This window comes from Oncorhynchus masou, chromosome 5 (genome assembly GCF_036934945.1).
Source record: "Oncorhynchus masou masou isolate Uvic2021 chromosome 5, UVic_Omas_1.1, whole genome shotgun sequence".
Taxonomy (NCBI): domain Eukaryota; kingdom Metazoa; phylum Chordata; class Actinopteri; order Salmoniformes; family Salmonidae; genus Oncorhynchus; species Oncorhynchus masou.
The window spans coordinates 11,260,004-11,275,632 of NC_088216.1; the positions used below are offsets into that span (position 1 = coordinate 11,260,004).

General features: G+C 40.9%; 1 protein-coding gene across 1 annotated transcript in view; it reads right to left on the reverse strand.

Moving 5' to 3' along the window:
- Positions 1-613: 613 nt before the first annotated feature.
- Positions 614-15,629, reverse strand: part of LOC135533025 (collagen alpha-1(V) chain-like) — a 43,419-nt gene continuing 28,403 nt past the window's right edge. The window contains exons 2-10 of the mRNA XM_064960427.1: positions 15,094-15,147; positions 12,684-12,791; positions 12,424-12,477; positions 8,862-8,951; positions 8,304-8,622; positions 6,764-6,876; positions 5,855-5,923; positions 5,232-5,465; positions 614-2,623 (exon numbers count right to left, since the gene is read on the reverse strand). Of these exons, the coding sequence (XP_064816499.1) occupies positions 2,477-2,623; positions 5,232-5,465; positions 5,855-5,923; positions 6,764-6,876; positions 8,304-8,622; positions 8,862-8,951; positions 12,424-12,477; positions 12,684-12,791; positions 15,094-15,147 (1,188 nt within the window). The 3' untranslated portion in view covers positions 614-2,476. The remainder of the gene's footprint in view (positions 2,624-5,231; positions 5,466-5,854; positions 5,924-6,763; positions 6,877-8,303; positions 8,623-8,861; positions 8,952-12,423; positions 12,478-12,683; positions 12,792-15,093; positions 15,148-15,629) is intronic.

Below are 15,629 nucleotides of genomic sequence, written 5' to 3' on the forward strand. Positions count from 1 at the left end.
GCGTGTGTGTGTGGGTGTGTGTGTGTGTGTGTGTGTGTGTGTGTGTGTGTGTGTGTGTGTGTGTGTGTGTGTGTGTGTGTGTGTGTGTGTGTGTGTGTGTGTGTGTGTGTGTGTGTGTGTGTGTGTGTGTGTGTTTCCGGATGTGTGTGGTCCTGCTCTACAATATTAATGTCAACACATTTAGACTGCTGCTTCATTAAGTCAGGTGAACAGCTGTCAACACATTTAGACTGCTGCTTCATTAAGTCAGGTGAACAGCTGTCAACACATTTAGACTGCTGCTTCATTAAGTCAGGTGAACATCTGTCAACACATTTAGACTGCTGCTTCATTAAGTCAGGTGAACAGCTGTCAACACATTTAGACTGCTGCTTCATTAAGTCAGGTGAACAGCTGTCAACACATTTAGACTGCTGCTTCATTAAGTCAGGTGAACAGCTGTCAACACATTTAGACTGCTGCTTCATTAAGTCAGGTGAACAGCTGTCAACACATTTAGACTGCTGCTTCATTAAGTCGGGTGAACAGCTGTCAACACATTTAGACTGCTGCTTCAGTAAGTCAGGTGAACAGCTATCAACACATTTAGACTGCTGCTTCATTAAGTCGGGTGAACAGTTGTGTACTTTTATTAAAACAGGTTATTCATTATTTAATTTTCCCACAAGTGTGAATAAAATGGCATTGTGACATCATAATCCTCTAATGTCCTGACAAGACTGTTGTTCATCATCATCATCATCATCATTATGTTACAAATACAAAAACAAAATGGCTGCCTTCCCTTTCCCTTTGACAAGGAAGACATACATGACATTAAACAAACTCAAGTAAAAGACTGTAGCACCATGGTTGAGTATCACACAAATATACATTAGAACACAACACAAAACTGTTCATATAAAAACACACACATCAACAACACAGAATGGGGACAATATGAGGTTGGAATACAGCATCTAATTAACGTTAGTTACACGTTGTGGAAATGTTTCCCAGATGTAGAGGTGCTTCTTTGGTTTCAGGATGAATGAATGAATGAATATAGGAAGGAGTGAGTGTAGGAATGATGGATGAATGAATGAGTGAGAAAATGTGTGAATGGACAATGTACTGTGTGTATGAATGAATGAATGAATGTAGGAATGGATGAATGGGTGAATTAATGAATGTAGGTCTGGATGAATGGATGAATGAATGAATGTGGGTATGGATAAATGGATGCATGAATGTCTGTAAGTATGAATGAATGAGTGTCTAAGTATGAATGGATGAATGGATGAATTAATTCATGGGTGTCTGTAAGAATGAATGGATGAATGGTTGAATGAATGGATGGGTGTCTGTAAGTTTGAATAGATGGATGAATGAATGGATGAGTGGATGAGTGTCTGTAAGTATGAACAGAGGAATCAATGAATGGATGAATTCATGAATGAGTGTGTGTGGTATGAATGGATGAATGAGTGTCTGTAATTATGAATGAATGCCAAATGGGTGAGTGTCTGTTAGAATGAATGGATGAATGGTTGAATGAATGGATGAGTGTCTGTAATTATGAAAAGATGAATGGGTGAATGAATTAATGAATGAATGGATGAGTGAATGAGTGTCTGTAAGTATGAATAGATGAATCAATGAATGGATGAATTCATGAATGAGTGTCTGTAAGTATGAATGGATGGGTGAATGAGTGTCTGTAATTATGAATGAATGACAAATGGATGAGTGTCTGTTAGTATGAATGGATGAATGGTTGAATGAATGGATGAATGGATGAGTCCTGGTGTAAAGCGTTATAAATATCTCTCTGATGGCGTCAGCAAGTCTCTTGGTTTTCCCTGTGTACATGTCTGTGGATCTCAACCCCATTACCAGGCTGTTGGTATGAATGGATGAATGTCTAAGTATGAATGGGTGAATTGATGAATTAATGAATGAATGTCTGTAAGTATGAATGGATGAGTGAACGAGTGTCTGTTAGTATGAATGAATGGATGAGTGTCTGTTAGTATGAATGGATGAAGGGATGAGTGTCTGTTAGTATGAATGGATGAGTGTCTGTAAGTATGAATGAATGGATGAGTGTCTGTTAGTATGAATGGATGAGTGTCTGTAAGTATGAATGGATGGATGAGTGTCTGTTAGTATGAATGGATGAGTGTCTGTAAGTATGAATGAATGGATGAGTGTCTGTTAGTATGAATGGATGAGTGTCTGTTAGTATGAATGAATGGATGAGTGTATGTTAGTATGAATGGATGAGTGTCTGTTAGTATGAATGAATGGATGAGTGTCTGTTAGTATGAATGGATGAGTGTCTGTTAGTATGAATGGATGAGTGCTGGGGTAAAGCTATATAAATATCTCTCTGACGGCATCAGTCAGTCTCCTGGTTTCCCCTGTGTAAATGTCCGTGGATCTCAACCCTGTGACCGGCCGTCTCATCCCGGTTACCGGCTGTAGAGGGCTGCCGTTAACCGTTGAAGCAGACGGGACCCAGTTGGAAGCCAAACTTCTGGTTGTTGTGTCCGAAGTCGGAGACAGAGACGTCGATGAGGGGGAGAGAGTCTGACTGAGGGGCATCAAACTCTAACACCGTCCTCTCCTGACCTGAAGCAGACTGCAGGGAGAGATGGAGGAGCACATCAACGGATATTACACTTCTACTACTGTGTGTGTGTGTAGTGTGTGTGTGTGTGTGTGTGTGTGTGTGTGTGTGTGTGTGTGTGTGTGTGTGTGTGTGTGTGTGTGTGTGTGTGTGTGTGTGTGTGTGTGTGTGTCCGTTCCTGACCTGAAGCAGACTGAAAGGAGAGATGGAGGAGCACATCAACGGATATTACACTTCTACTACTGTGTGTGTGTTTGTGTGTAGTGTGTGTGTGTAGTGTTTGTTTGTGTGTAGTGCGTGTGTGTGTGTGTGTGTGTGTGTGTGTGTGTGTGTGTGTGTGTGTGTGTGTGTGTGTGTGTGTGTGTGTGTGTGTCCGTTCCTGACCTGAACCAGACTACAGGGAGAGATGGAGGTGTAGTGTGTGGTGTGTGTGTGTCATCAACATGTTAGGCGTAAAAGAAATTGTAAAAGAATTGTTGCATTTTTAAAAATAATAATAATTTCATATTTTCAATAATATTACAATGATATTCTTTGATTATATTGTTATTTTCAATGATATTCTGATTTATAACCTTTGGTCTTTGGTGGTCTCTGTGATAGTGGTGGCATTAGGACAGGTTCTATCAACAGTGTTTTGGTGATAGTGTGATAGTGGTGGCATTAGGACAGGTTCTATCAACAGTGTTTTGGTGATAGTGTGATAGTGGTGGCATTAGGACAGGTTCTATCAACAGTGTTTTAGTGATAGTGTGATAGTGGTGGCATTAGGACAGGTTCTATCAACAGTGTTTTGGTGATAGTGGTGGCATTAGGACAGGTTCTATCAACAGTGTTTTGGTGATAGTGGTGGCTTTAGGACAGGTTCTATCAACAGTGTTTTGGTGATAGTGGTGGCTTTAGGACAGGTTCTATCAACAGTGTTTTGGTGATAGTGGTGGCGTTAGGACAGGTTGTATCAACAGTGTTTTGGTGATAGTGGTGGCGTTAGGACAGTCGCTCTGGATAAGAGCGTCTGCTAAATGACTTAAATGTAAATGTAAATGTTGTATCAACAGTGTTTTGGTGATAGTGTGATAGTGGTGGCGTTAGGACAGGTTGTATCAACAACAGTGTTTTGGTGATAGTGTGATAGTGGTGGCATTAGGACAGGTTGTGTCAACAGTGTTTTAGTGATAGTGTGATAGTGGTGGCGTTAGGACAGGTTGTGTCAACAGTGTTTTGGTGATAGTGGTGGCATTAGGACAGGTTGTGTCAACAGTGTTTTGGTGATAGTGTGATAGTGGTGGCGTTAGGACAGGTTGTATCAACAACAGTGTTTTGGTGATAGTGTGATAGTGGTGGCATTAGGACAGGTTGTGTCAACAGTGTTTTAGTGATAGTGTGATAGTGGTGGCGTTAGGACAGGTTGTGTCAACAGTGTTTTGGTGATAGTGGTGGCATTAGGACAGGTTGTGTCAACAGTGTTTTGGTGATAGTGTGATAGTGGTGGCGTTAGGACAGGTTGTGTCAACAGTGTTTTAGTGATAGTGTGATAGTGGTGGCGTTAGGACAGGTTGTCTCAACAGTGTTTTAGTGATAGTGGTGGCATTAGGACAGGTTGTGTCAACAGTGTTTTAGTGATAGTGTAATAGTGGTGGCGTTAGGACAGGTTGTGTCAACGGTGTTTTGGTGATAGTGTGATAGTGGTGGCGTTAGGACAGGTTGTGTCAACAGTGTTTTGGTGATAGTGGTGGCATTAGGACAGGTTGTGTCAACAGTGTTTTGGTGATAGTGTGATAGTGGTGGAATTAGGACAGGTTGTGTCAACAGTGTTTTGGTGATAGTGGTGGCGTTAGGACAGGTTGTGTCAACAGTGTGGCTGTTGTTCCTGGTCATGTTAATGCAGGTGCTGTCTCCGTGTTGTTAAAGATTGTTTCGTTTGGTAACAGTGTTTGTTACCTGGCAGCCGTCGTGCAGCGCTGTGATGCAGTGTGTCTGTTACCTGGCAGCAGTGTGTCTGTTACCTGGCAGCAGTGTATCTGTTACCTGGCAGCCGTCGTGCAGCGCTGTGATGCAGTGTGTCTGTTACCTGGCAGCAGTGTGTCTGTTACCTGGCAGCAGTGTGTCTGTTACCTGGCAGCCGTGTGTCTGTTACCTGGCAGCCGTGTGTCTGTTACCTGGCAGTAGTGTATCTGTTACCTGGCAGCAGTGTGGCTGTTACCTGGCAGCAGTGTGTCTGTTACCTGGCAGCCGTCGTGCAGCGCTGTGATGGAGTGTGTCTGTTACCTGGCAGCAGTGTGTCTGTTACCTGGCAGCCGTGTGTCTGTTACCTGGCAGCCGTGTGTCTGTTACCTGGCAGCAGTGTGTCTGTTACCTGGCAGCCGTGTGTCTGTTACCTGGCAGCCATGTGTCTGTTACCTGGCAGCAGTGTGTCTGTTACCAGGCAGCAGTGTATCTGTTACCTGGCAGCAGTGTGTCTGTTACCTGGCAGCCGTGTGTCTGTTACCTGGCAGCCGTGTGTCTGTTACCTGGCAGCAGTGTGTCTGTTACCTGGCAGCCGTGTGTCTGTTACCTGGCAGCAGTGTGTCTGTTACCTGGCAGCAGTGTGTCTGTTACCTGGCAGCAGTGTGTCTGTTACCTGGCAGCCGTCGTGCAGCGCTGTGATGTAGTGTGTGTTCTGGTGCGTGAGCTCCTCTCCACTGCTCCCTCTGAAGCGCAGCGCGTGCTGGTGGCTGAAGGTGGCGGTATGGAGCCAGGCGGCTGAGTTCTGACAGTGGTAGGTGAACGTCTGTCTGGATGAAGCACTCAACAGCTTAAGAAACACCAACTGGACTACATGGACCGGACTGCCATCTGAACCGGAATAGGAGAACTGGAGAGGGAGGGAGGGAGGGAGGGAGGGAGGGAGGGGGGAGGGAAGGGAGGGAGGGGTGAGGGAGGGAGGGAGGGAGGGGAGGGGTGGGAAGGGAAGGGAAGGGAAGGGAAGGGAAGGAGGGAGGGAGGGAGGGAGGGAGGGAGGGGAGGGGAGGGGAGGGGGAGGGAGGGAGGGAGGGAGGGAGGGAGGGGAGGGGGGAGGGAGGGAGGGAGGGAGGGAGGGAGGGGGAGGGAGGGAGGGAGGGAGGGAGGGAGGGAGGGAGGGAGGGAGGGAGGGAGGGAGGGAGGGAGGGAGGGAGGGAGGGAGGGGAGGGGAGGGAGGGAGTATGAAAAAGGGATATATCATAGAGAGAGCAGGATCAGAAGAAACACACACACACTGTGTACCTGCTTTCCTTTCCTGAACTGGCTGTACCAGGTACCAGGTTTCTCTCCTTTCCAGGAACTCAGCTTCACCTGTAGACGACACGTCAGTCATTACAGTACATTCATCACGTCTCACTATACTGAACCCAGCTCTACCTGTAGAAGACACGTCAGTCATTACAGTACATTCATCACGTCTCACTATACTGAACCCAGCTCTACCTGTAGAAGACACGTCAGTCATTACAGCACATGCATCACGTCTCACTATACTGAACCCAGCTCTACCTGTAGACGACACGTCAGTCATTACAGTACATTCATCACGTCTCACTATACTGAACCCAGCTCTACCTGTAGAAGACACGTCAGTCATTACAGTACATTCATCACGTCTCACTATACTGAACCCAGCTCTACCTGTAGAAGACACGTCAGTCATTACAGCACATTCATCACGTCTCACTATACTGAACCCAGCTCTACCTGTAGAAGACACGTCAGTCATTACAGCACATTCATCACGTCTCACTATACTGAACCCAGCTCTACCTGTAGAAGACACGTCAGTCATTACAGCACATTCATCACTTCTCACTATACTGAACCCAGCTCTACCTGTAGACGTCAGTCATTACAGCACATTCATCACGTCTCACTATACTGAACCCAGCTCTACCTGTAGAAGACACGTCAGTCATTACAGTACATTCATCACGTCTCACTATACTGAACCCAGCTCTACCTGTAGAAGACACGTCAGTCATTACAGTACATTCATCACGTCTCACTATACTGAACCCAGCTCTACCTGTAGACGTCAGTCATTACAGCACATTCATCACTTCTCACTATACTGAACCCAGCTCTACCTGTAGTGATTTGTCCCTCGCTCATATGGAGGAGAGGAGAGTGATCGTGTGGACTCACCGACTGGAACTTCATGTCAGGGTACAGACATGTCTCTCCATCGGCCGTGAAGTTACAGAACACCTTGAAGGAGTCTCTATGGCAACCCTGGTTAGGGTCTATCCAGTACTCACCTACGTGGGGGGAGGGGGGTAGATTTGGGGTGGAGAGAGGTGGGAAAGAGAGAGGGCGTGTAAGCTCTGTTGATAAGTTGATTGTATAGGTTGTACATTGTTGATGTAGTGACAGACAGAGGTAGATATACTGAGTGGTAGGTACCATCAGTCAACTCTGGTGATAGACAGAGAGATAGATGTATAGATAGACAGAGAGATAGATGTATAGATTGATATAGAGATTGTGATAGATAGAGAGATAGATGTATAGATTGATATAGAGATAGATGTATAGATTGATATAGAGATTGTGATAGATAGAGAGATAGATGTATAGATTGATATAGAGACAGATGTATAGATTGATATAGAGATAGATGTATAGATTGATATAGAGATAGATAGATAGATAGATAGATAGATAGATAGATAGATAGATAGATAGATAGATAGATAGATAGATAGATAGATAGATAGATAGATAGATTGATATAGAGATAGATAGATAGATAGATAGATAGATAGATAGATAGATAGATAGATAGATAGATAGATAGATAGATAGATAGATAGATAGATAGATAGATAGATAGATAGATAGATAGATATAGAGATAGATAGATAGATATAGAGATAGATAGATAGATAGATAGATAGATAGATATAGAGATAGATAGATAGATAGATAGATAGATAGATAGATAGATAGATAGATAGATAGATTGATATAGAGATAGATAGATAGATAGATAGATAGATAGATAGATAGATAGATAGATAGATAGATAGATAGATAGATAGATAGATAGATAGATAGATAGATAGATAGATAGATAGATGAGTGATAGATAGATAGATAGATAGATAGATAGATAGATAGATAGATAGATAGATAGATAGATAGATAGATAGATAGATAGATAGATAGATAGATAGATAGATAGATAGATAGATGAGTGATAGATAGATAGATAGATTGATTGATATAGAGATAGATAGATAGATAGATTGATTGATTGATATAGAGATAGATAGATAGATAGATAGATAGATAGATAGATAGATAGATAGATAGATGAGTGATAGATAGATAGATAGATTGATTGATATAGAGATAGATAGATAGATAGATTGATTGATTGATATAGAGATAGATAGATAGATAGATAGATAGATAGATAGATAGATTGATATAGAGATTGATATAGAGATAGATAGATAGATAGATAGATAGATTGATATAGAGATAGATAGATAGATAGATAGATAGATAGATAGATAGACAGATAGATAGATAGATAGATAGATAGATAGATAGATAGATAGATAGATAGATAGATTGATATAGAGATAGATAGATAGATAAATAGATAGATAGATAGATAGATAGATAGATAGATAGATAGATAGATAGATAGATAGATGAGTGATAGAGAGGTATGTACCATCAGTGTACTTTGGGAACAACAGCTGTAGCTCCTTGCAGGTTCGGGCTGGATACTGGTAGGTCCCCAGGGGGGTCCTCAGACCCTCTACCTCTGTCCTCATAGAAGAGAGAGAAGCAAACACCTCCTCCATCTCTTTCTCCTCCTCCTGCCCTGCCTGGTCTGCCTGCATCCTCTCCTCCTCTCCCTCCTCCCTTCCCTCCATCCCCTCTTGCTCTTCCTCGTCTTCCAGAGCGGCCCCGTCAAAGGAAGAGTGTTGCCTCCTCCTCCTCCCTCTCTCCTGCACCGGGAGAGACTGAAGACCCACCGCAGGGAGACCCTGAGAGGAGGAGAGGCATTTCTAAATGAGGTTCTAAGGTTATATGTAAAGGTTTCATGTGATCTTCTGAGGTTCTGATGGAGGTTCTACGTGAAGGTTCTAGGTGATGTTCGAAGGTTCTATTTGGAGGTTATTTGTGGAGGTTCTATGCAGTGGTTCTTGGTGTGGCTCTATGGTTTTATGTGGAGGTTATAGGTGAAGTTCTAAGGTTCTAAGGAGATGTACTTGGTGGAACTCACAGGAGGTCCAGGAGGGCCAGCAGGACCTGTATCTCCGATAGCACCAATGGGACCCTGATTCCCTTTAGAACCCTTCTGTCCTACTCTACCCTGAGAGAGAGAGAGAGAGAGAGAGAGAGAGAGAGAGAGAGAGAGAAAGAAAGCAAATGATTTGACAATGGTTACTGATCAAAACCTTACAAAAACCTTGACAAAGTACAGGCTCAGTGAGCACAGCCTTGCCATTGAGAAGGGTAGACACAGGAAAACCTGGCTCCCTGTAGAGGAAAGGCTGTGCAACCACGGCACAACAGCAGAACCTGAGACAGAGCTGCATTTCCTGACAAAATGTCAAAAATATAACACAATTAAAGAGTGATTTCCCCAAAACTGAAAACCGTATTAGTAGGCATCCTGTTGGGGGAGGAGGCAGAGAGCTGTGGGTTGGCAGCGCACTACATTGCTGCCTGCCACAAGATGAGGGACAGAGTCTGACAGACCAATCAACCTGCAATTGTCCTCTACTGTATGTTGTTATCGTTCAATGTACGGTTATTTTGACCCTTGGTTATTGTTGTTACTGTTGTCCTGTTGACAATTTTGTTCTTATTATTTTCATATTGTCAATATCCAAAGTAAGCTTTGGCAATAGTTATATCGTCATAGTAATAGTAATATTAAGTAATAGTGATAGGAATAGTAATAGTAAGCAAGGAATAGTAATAGTGATAGGAATAGTGATAGTAATAGTGATATTAATAAGTAATAGTAATAGTGATAGTAACAGTAATAGTGATAGTGATAGTAATAGTGATAGTAATAGTAATAGTGATAGTAATAGGAATAGGAATAGTAATAGTAATAAGTAATAGTAATAGTGATAGTAACAGTAATAGTGATAGTAATAGTAATAGTAATAGTAATAGTGATGGTGATAGTAATAGTGATAGTAATAGTAATAGTAATAGTGATAGTAATAGTAATAGTAATAGTGATAGTAATAGTTATAGTAATAGTGATAGTAACAGTGATAGTAATAGTAATAGTAATAGTGATAGTAATAGTTATAGTAATAGTGATAGTAACAGTAATAGTGATAGTAATAGTAATAGTAATAGTAATAGTGATAGTAATAGTAATAGTGATAGTAATAGGAATAGGAATAGTGATAGTAATAGTAATAAGTAATAGTAATAGTGATAGTAACAGTAATAGTGATAGTAATAGTAATAGTAATAGTAATAGTGATGGTGATAGTAATAGTGATAGTAATAGTAATAGTAATAGTGATAGTAATAGTAATAGTAATAGTGATAGTAATAGTGATAGTAATAGTAATAGTGATAGTAATAGTGATAGTAATAGTGATAGTAACAGTAATAGTGATAGTAATAGTAATAGTGATAGTAATAGTAATAGTGATAGTAATAGGAATAGGAATAGTGATAGTAATAGTAATAAGTAATAGTAATAGTGATGGTGATAGTAATAGTGATAGTAATAGTAATAGTAATAGTGATAGTAATAGTAATAGTAATAGTGATAGTAATAGTGATAGTAATAGTGATAGTAACAGTAATAGTGATAGTAATAGTAATAGTAATAGTAATAGTGATGGTGATAGTAATAGTGATAGTAATAGTAATAGTAATAGTGATGGTGATAGTAATAGTGATAGTAATAGTAATAGTAATAGTGATAGTAATAGTAATAGTGATAGTAATAGTGATAGTAACAGTAATAGTGATAGTAATAGTAATAGTAATAGTGATAGTAATAGTAATAGTGATAGTAATAGGAATAGGAATAGTGATAGTAATAGTAATAAGTAATAGTAATAGTGATAGTAACAGTAATAGTGATAGTAATAGTAATAGTAATAGTGATGGTGATAGTAATAGTGATAGTAATAGTAATAGTAATAGTGATAGTAATAGTAATAGTAATAGTGATAGTAATAGTGATAGTAATAGTGATAGTAATAGTAATAGTAATAGCAATAGGAATAGGAATAGTGATAGTGATAGTAATAGTAATAGTAATAGTGATGGTGATAGTAATAGTGATAGTAATAGTAATAGTAATAGTGATAGTAATAGTGATAGTAATAGTGATAGTAACAGTAATAGTGATAGTAATAGTAATAGTAATAGTGATGGTGATAGTAATAGTGATAGTAATAGTAATAGTAATAGTGATAGTAATAGTGATAGTAATAGTAATATGAATAGTAATAGGAATAGTGATAGTAATAGTGATAGCAATAGTAATAGTGATAGTAATATGTAATAGTAATAGAAATAGTGATAGTAACAGTAATAGTGATAGTAATAGTAATAGTAATAGTAATAGTGATAGTAATAGTAATAGCAATAGTGATAGTAATAGTAATAGTGATAGTTATAGTATTAGTGATAGTTATAGTATTAGTGATAGTAATAGTAATAGTGATAGTAATAGTGATAGTAATAGTAATAGTAATAGTGATAGTAATAGTGATAGTAATAGTAATAGTAATAGTAATAGCAATAGGAATAGGAATAGTGATAGTAATAGTGATAGTGATAGTAATAGTAATATGAATAGTAATAGGAATAGTGATAGTAATGGTGATAGCAATAGTAATAGTGATAGTAATAAGTAATAGTAATAGAAAAAGTGATAGTAACAGTAATAGTGATAGCAATAGTAATAGTGATAGTAATAGTGATAGTAATAGCAATAGTAATAGCAATAGTGATAATAATAGTAATAGTGATAGTAATAGTAATAGTGATAGTAATAGTAATAGTGATAGTAATAGTGATAGTAATAGTGATAGTAATAGCAATAGTGATAGTAATAGGAATAGTAATAGTGATAGTAATAGTCATAGTGATCGTGATAGTAATAGTAAGTAAGGAATAGTAATAGTGATAGGAATAGTGATATGAATAGTGATAGTAATAGTAAGTGATAGTAATAGTAATAGTGATAGTGATAGTAATAGGAATAGTAATAGTGATAGTAATAGTGATAGTAATAGTGATAGTAATAGTAATAGTGATAGTAATAGGAATAGTAATAGTGATAGTAATAGTAATAGTAAAAGTAATAGTAATAGTGATAGTAATAGTGATAGTAATAGTGATAGTGATCGTAATAGTAATAGTAATAGCAATAGGAATAGTGATAGTAATAGTAATAGTGATAGTAATAGGAATAGGAATAGTGATAGTAATAGTGATAGTAATAGTGATAGTGATAGTAATAGGAATAGTAATAGTGATAGTAATAGTGATAGTAAGTAATAGTGATCGTGATAGTAGGTAATTGTAATGGTAATAGTGATAGTATGTAATAGTAATAGTAATAGTAAGTAATTGTAATAGTAATAGTGATAGTATGTAATAGTAATAATAACAGTAAGTAATTGTAATAGTAATAGTAATAGTAATAATAATAGTACGTAATTGTAATAGTAATTGTAATAGTAATAGTAATAGTGATAGTAAGTAATTGTAATAGTAATAGTGATAGTATGTAATAGTAATAATAATAGTAAGTAATTGTAATAGTGATAGAAATAGATAGCGATACTCACAGAGAGACCAGGTAGACCTGGAGGACCATTAGGACCTGCGAGACCATTAGGACCCTGAAACAACACACACACCGTCAATGCAACAACATGTATGTGTGTGTGATGCAGATGGTTTGCAACCACCATAAGTGACTTTGCTCGACACGGTCCAGGATTCAGTGGAAAGGGCAAACACAGTATGTATCAGACCAAGAGCCCTGGATTGACGTATGTGTGTGTGTGTGTGTGTGTGTGTGTGTGTGTGTGTGTGTGTGTGTCACCTCGTCTCCTTTGGGTCCCAGTAGACCCTGGTTCCCTGGAAATCCTCTGTCTCCCTTCTCTCCAAACTCTCCTGGAGGGCCTATCAGCCCAATCAGACCTCCATGACCCTACGCACACAACACACACTTAGATAGCACTGGGGGGGGGGTTATGTGTGATGACCCTACACACACAACACACACTTAGATAGCACTGGGGGGTATGTGTGATGACCCTACAAACACAACACACACTTAGATAGCACTGGGGGGGGGGGTTATGTGTGATGACCCTACACACACATAACACACACTTAGATAGCACTGGGGGGGTTATGTGTGATGACCCTACACACACATAACACACACTTAGATAGCACTGGGGGGTATGTGTGATGACCCTGCAAATACAACACACACTTAGATAGCATGGGGGGGGGGGGTTATGTGTGATGACCCTACACACACATAACACACACTTAGATAGCACTGGGGGGGTATGTGTGATGACCCTACACACACATAAGAACACACACTTAGATAGCACTGGGGGGTATGTGTGATGACCCTACACACACAACACACACTTAGATAGCACTGGGGGTATGTGTGATGACCCTACACACACAACACACACTTAGATAGCACTGGGAGGGGGGTATGTGTGATGACCCTACACACACAACACACACTTAGATAGCACTGGGAGGGAGGGGGTATGTGTGATGACCCCTACGCACACAACACACACTTAGATAGCACTGGGGGGTATGTGTGATGACCCTTCACACACAACACACACTTAGATAGCACTGGGGGGGGGGGTATGTGTGATGACCCTACGCACACAACACACACTTAGATAGCACTGGGGGGGGGGGGTTATGTGTGATGACCCTACACACACAACACACACTTAGATAGCACTGGGGGGGGTATGTGTGATGACCCTACACACACAACACACACTTAGATAGCACTGGGGGGGGGGTTATGTGTGATGACCCTAAAAACACAACACACACTTAGATAGCATTGGGGGGGGGGTATGTGTGATGACCCTACACACACAACACACACTTAGATAGCACTAGATAGGGGGGGGGGGGGGGTATGTGTGATGACCCTACACACACAACACACACTTAGATAGCATGGGGGGGTTATGTGTGATGACCCTACACACACAACACACACTTAGATAGCACTGGGGGGGGGGGGGGTTATGTGTGATGACCCTACAAACACAACACACACTTAGATAGCATGGGGGGGGGTATGTGTGATGACCCTACACACACAACACACACTTAGATAGCATGGGGGGGGGGGTTATGTGTGATGACCCTACACACACAACACACACTTAGATAGCACTGGGGGGGGGGTTATGTGTGATGACCCTACAAACACAACACACACTTAGATAGCACTACAGGGGGGGGGGGTATGTGTGATGACCCTACACACACAACACACACTTAGATAGCATGGGGGGGTTATGTGTGATGACCCTACACACACAACACACACTTAGATAGCACTGGGGGGGGGGGTTATGTGTGATGACCCTACACACACAACACACACTTAGATAGCATGGGGGGGGGGTTATGTGTGATGACCCTACGCAAACAACACACACTTAGATAGCACTGGGGGGGGGGGGGTTATGTGTGATGACCCTACAAACACAACACACACTTAGATAGCACTCAGTAAACTAGCCTTAGGGGGGGGGGTTATGTGATGACCCTACACACATAACACACACTTAGATAGCACTAGTAAACCAGCCTTAGTAAACCAGGGGGGGGGTATGTGTGATGACCCTACAAACACAACACACACTTAGATAGCATGGGGGGGTTATGTGTGATGACCCTACACACACAACACACACTTAGATAGCACTGGGGGGGTATGTGATGATGACCCTACACACACAACACACACTTAGATAGCATGGGGGGGGGGGTTATGTGTGATGACCCTACACACATAACACACACTTAGATAGCACTGGGGGGGGGTATGTGTGATGACCCTACACACATAACACACACTTAGATAGCACTGGGGGGGGGGGTATGTGTGATGACCCTACACACACAACACACACTTAGATAGCACTGGGGGGGGGTATGTGTGATGACCCTACACACACAACACACACTTAGATAGCACTGGGGGGGGTTATGTGTGATGACCCTACACACACATACAGTGAGGGAGAAAAGTATTTGATCCCCTGCTGATTTTGTACGTTTGCCCACTGACAAAGAAATGATCAGTCTATAATTTTAATGGTAGGTTTATTTGAACAGCGAGAGACAGTTACAGTTACAATTACTGTTTTCCCTCACTGTAGCACACACTTAGTAGGCACTGGGGGGTGGGGGTGGGGGGGGGTCTGTGTGTGTGTTGTCACCTTGTCTCCCTTCCTGCCTGGATCTCCCTTCAACCCCGGTAGTCCTGGAGGACCCTGTGGGAAAGAGGACAGAGGGCAAAGGTGACAGAGGTCAAGCTAGAGCTCAAACTAGAGGTCAGAGTGGAGTTCCAAGGTCACGTATGGTTCCTAGGTCACATAGGGGTCCATCCCAAATGGTACCCTATTCCCTATATAGTGCACTACTTTAGACCAGGGCACATAGGTCTTCCTATTCCCTATATAGTGCACCACTTTAGACCAGGGTACATAGATCTAGGGCAATTTGGGACACAGCATTAGTAAACTAGCCTTAGTAAACTAGCCTTGGTAAACTAGCCTCAGTAAACTAGCCTTAGTAAACCAGCCTTAGTAAACTAGCCTTAGTAAACTAGCCTTAGTAAACTAGCCTTAGCAAACTAGCCTTAGTAAACTAGCCTTAGTAAACTAGCCTTAGTAAACCAACCTTAGTAAACTAGCCTTAGTAAACCAACCTTAGTAAACTAGCCTTAGTAAACTAGCCTTAGTAAACCAACTTT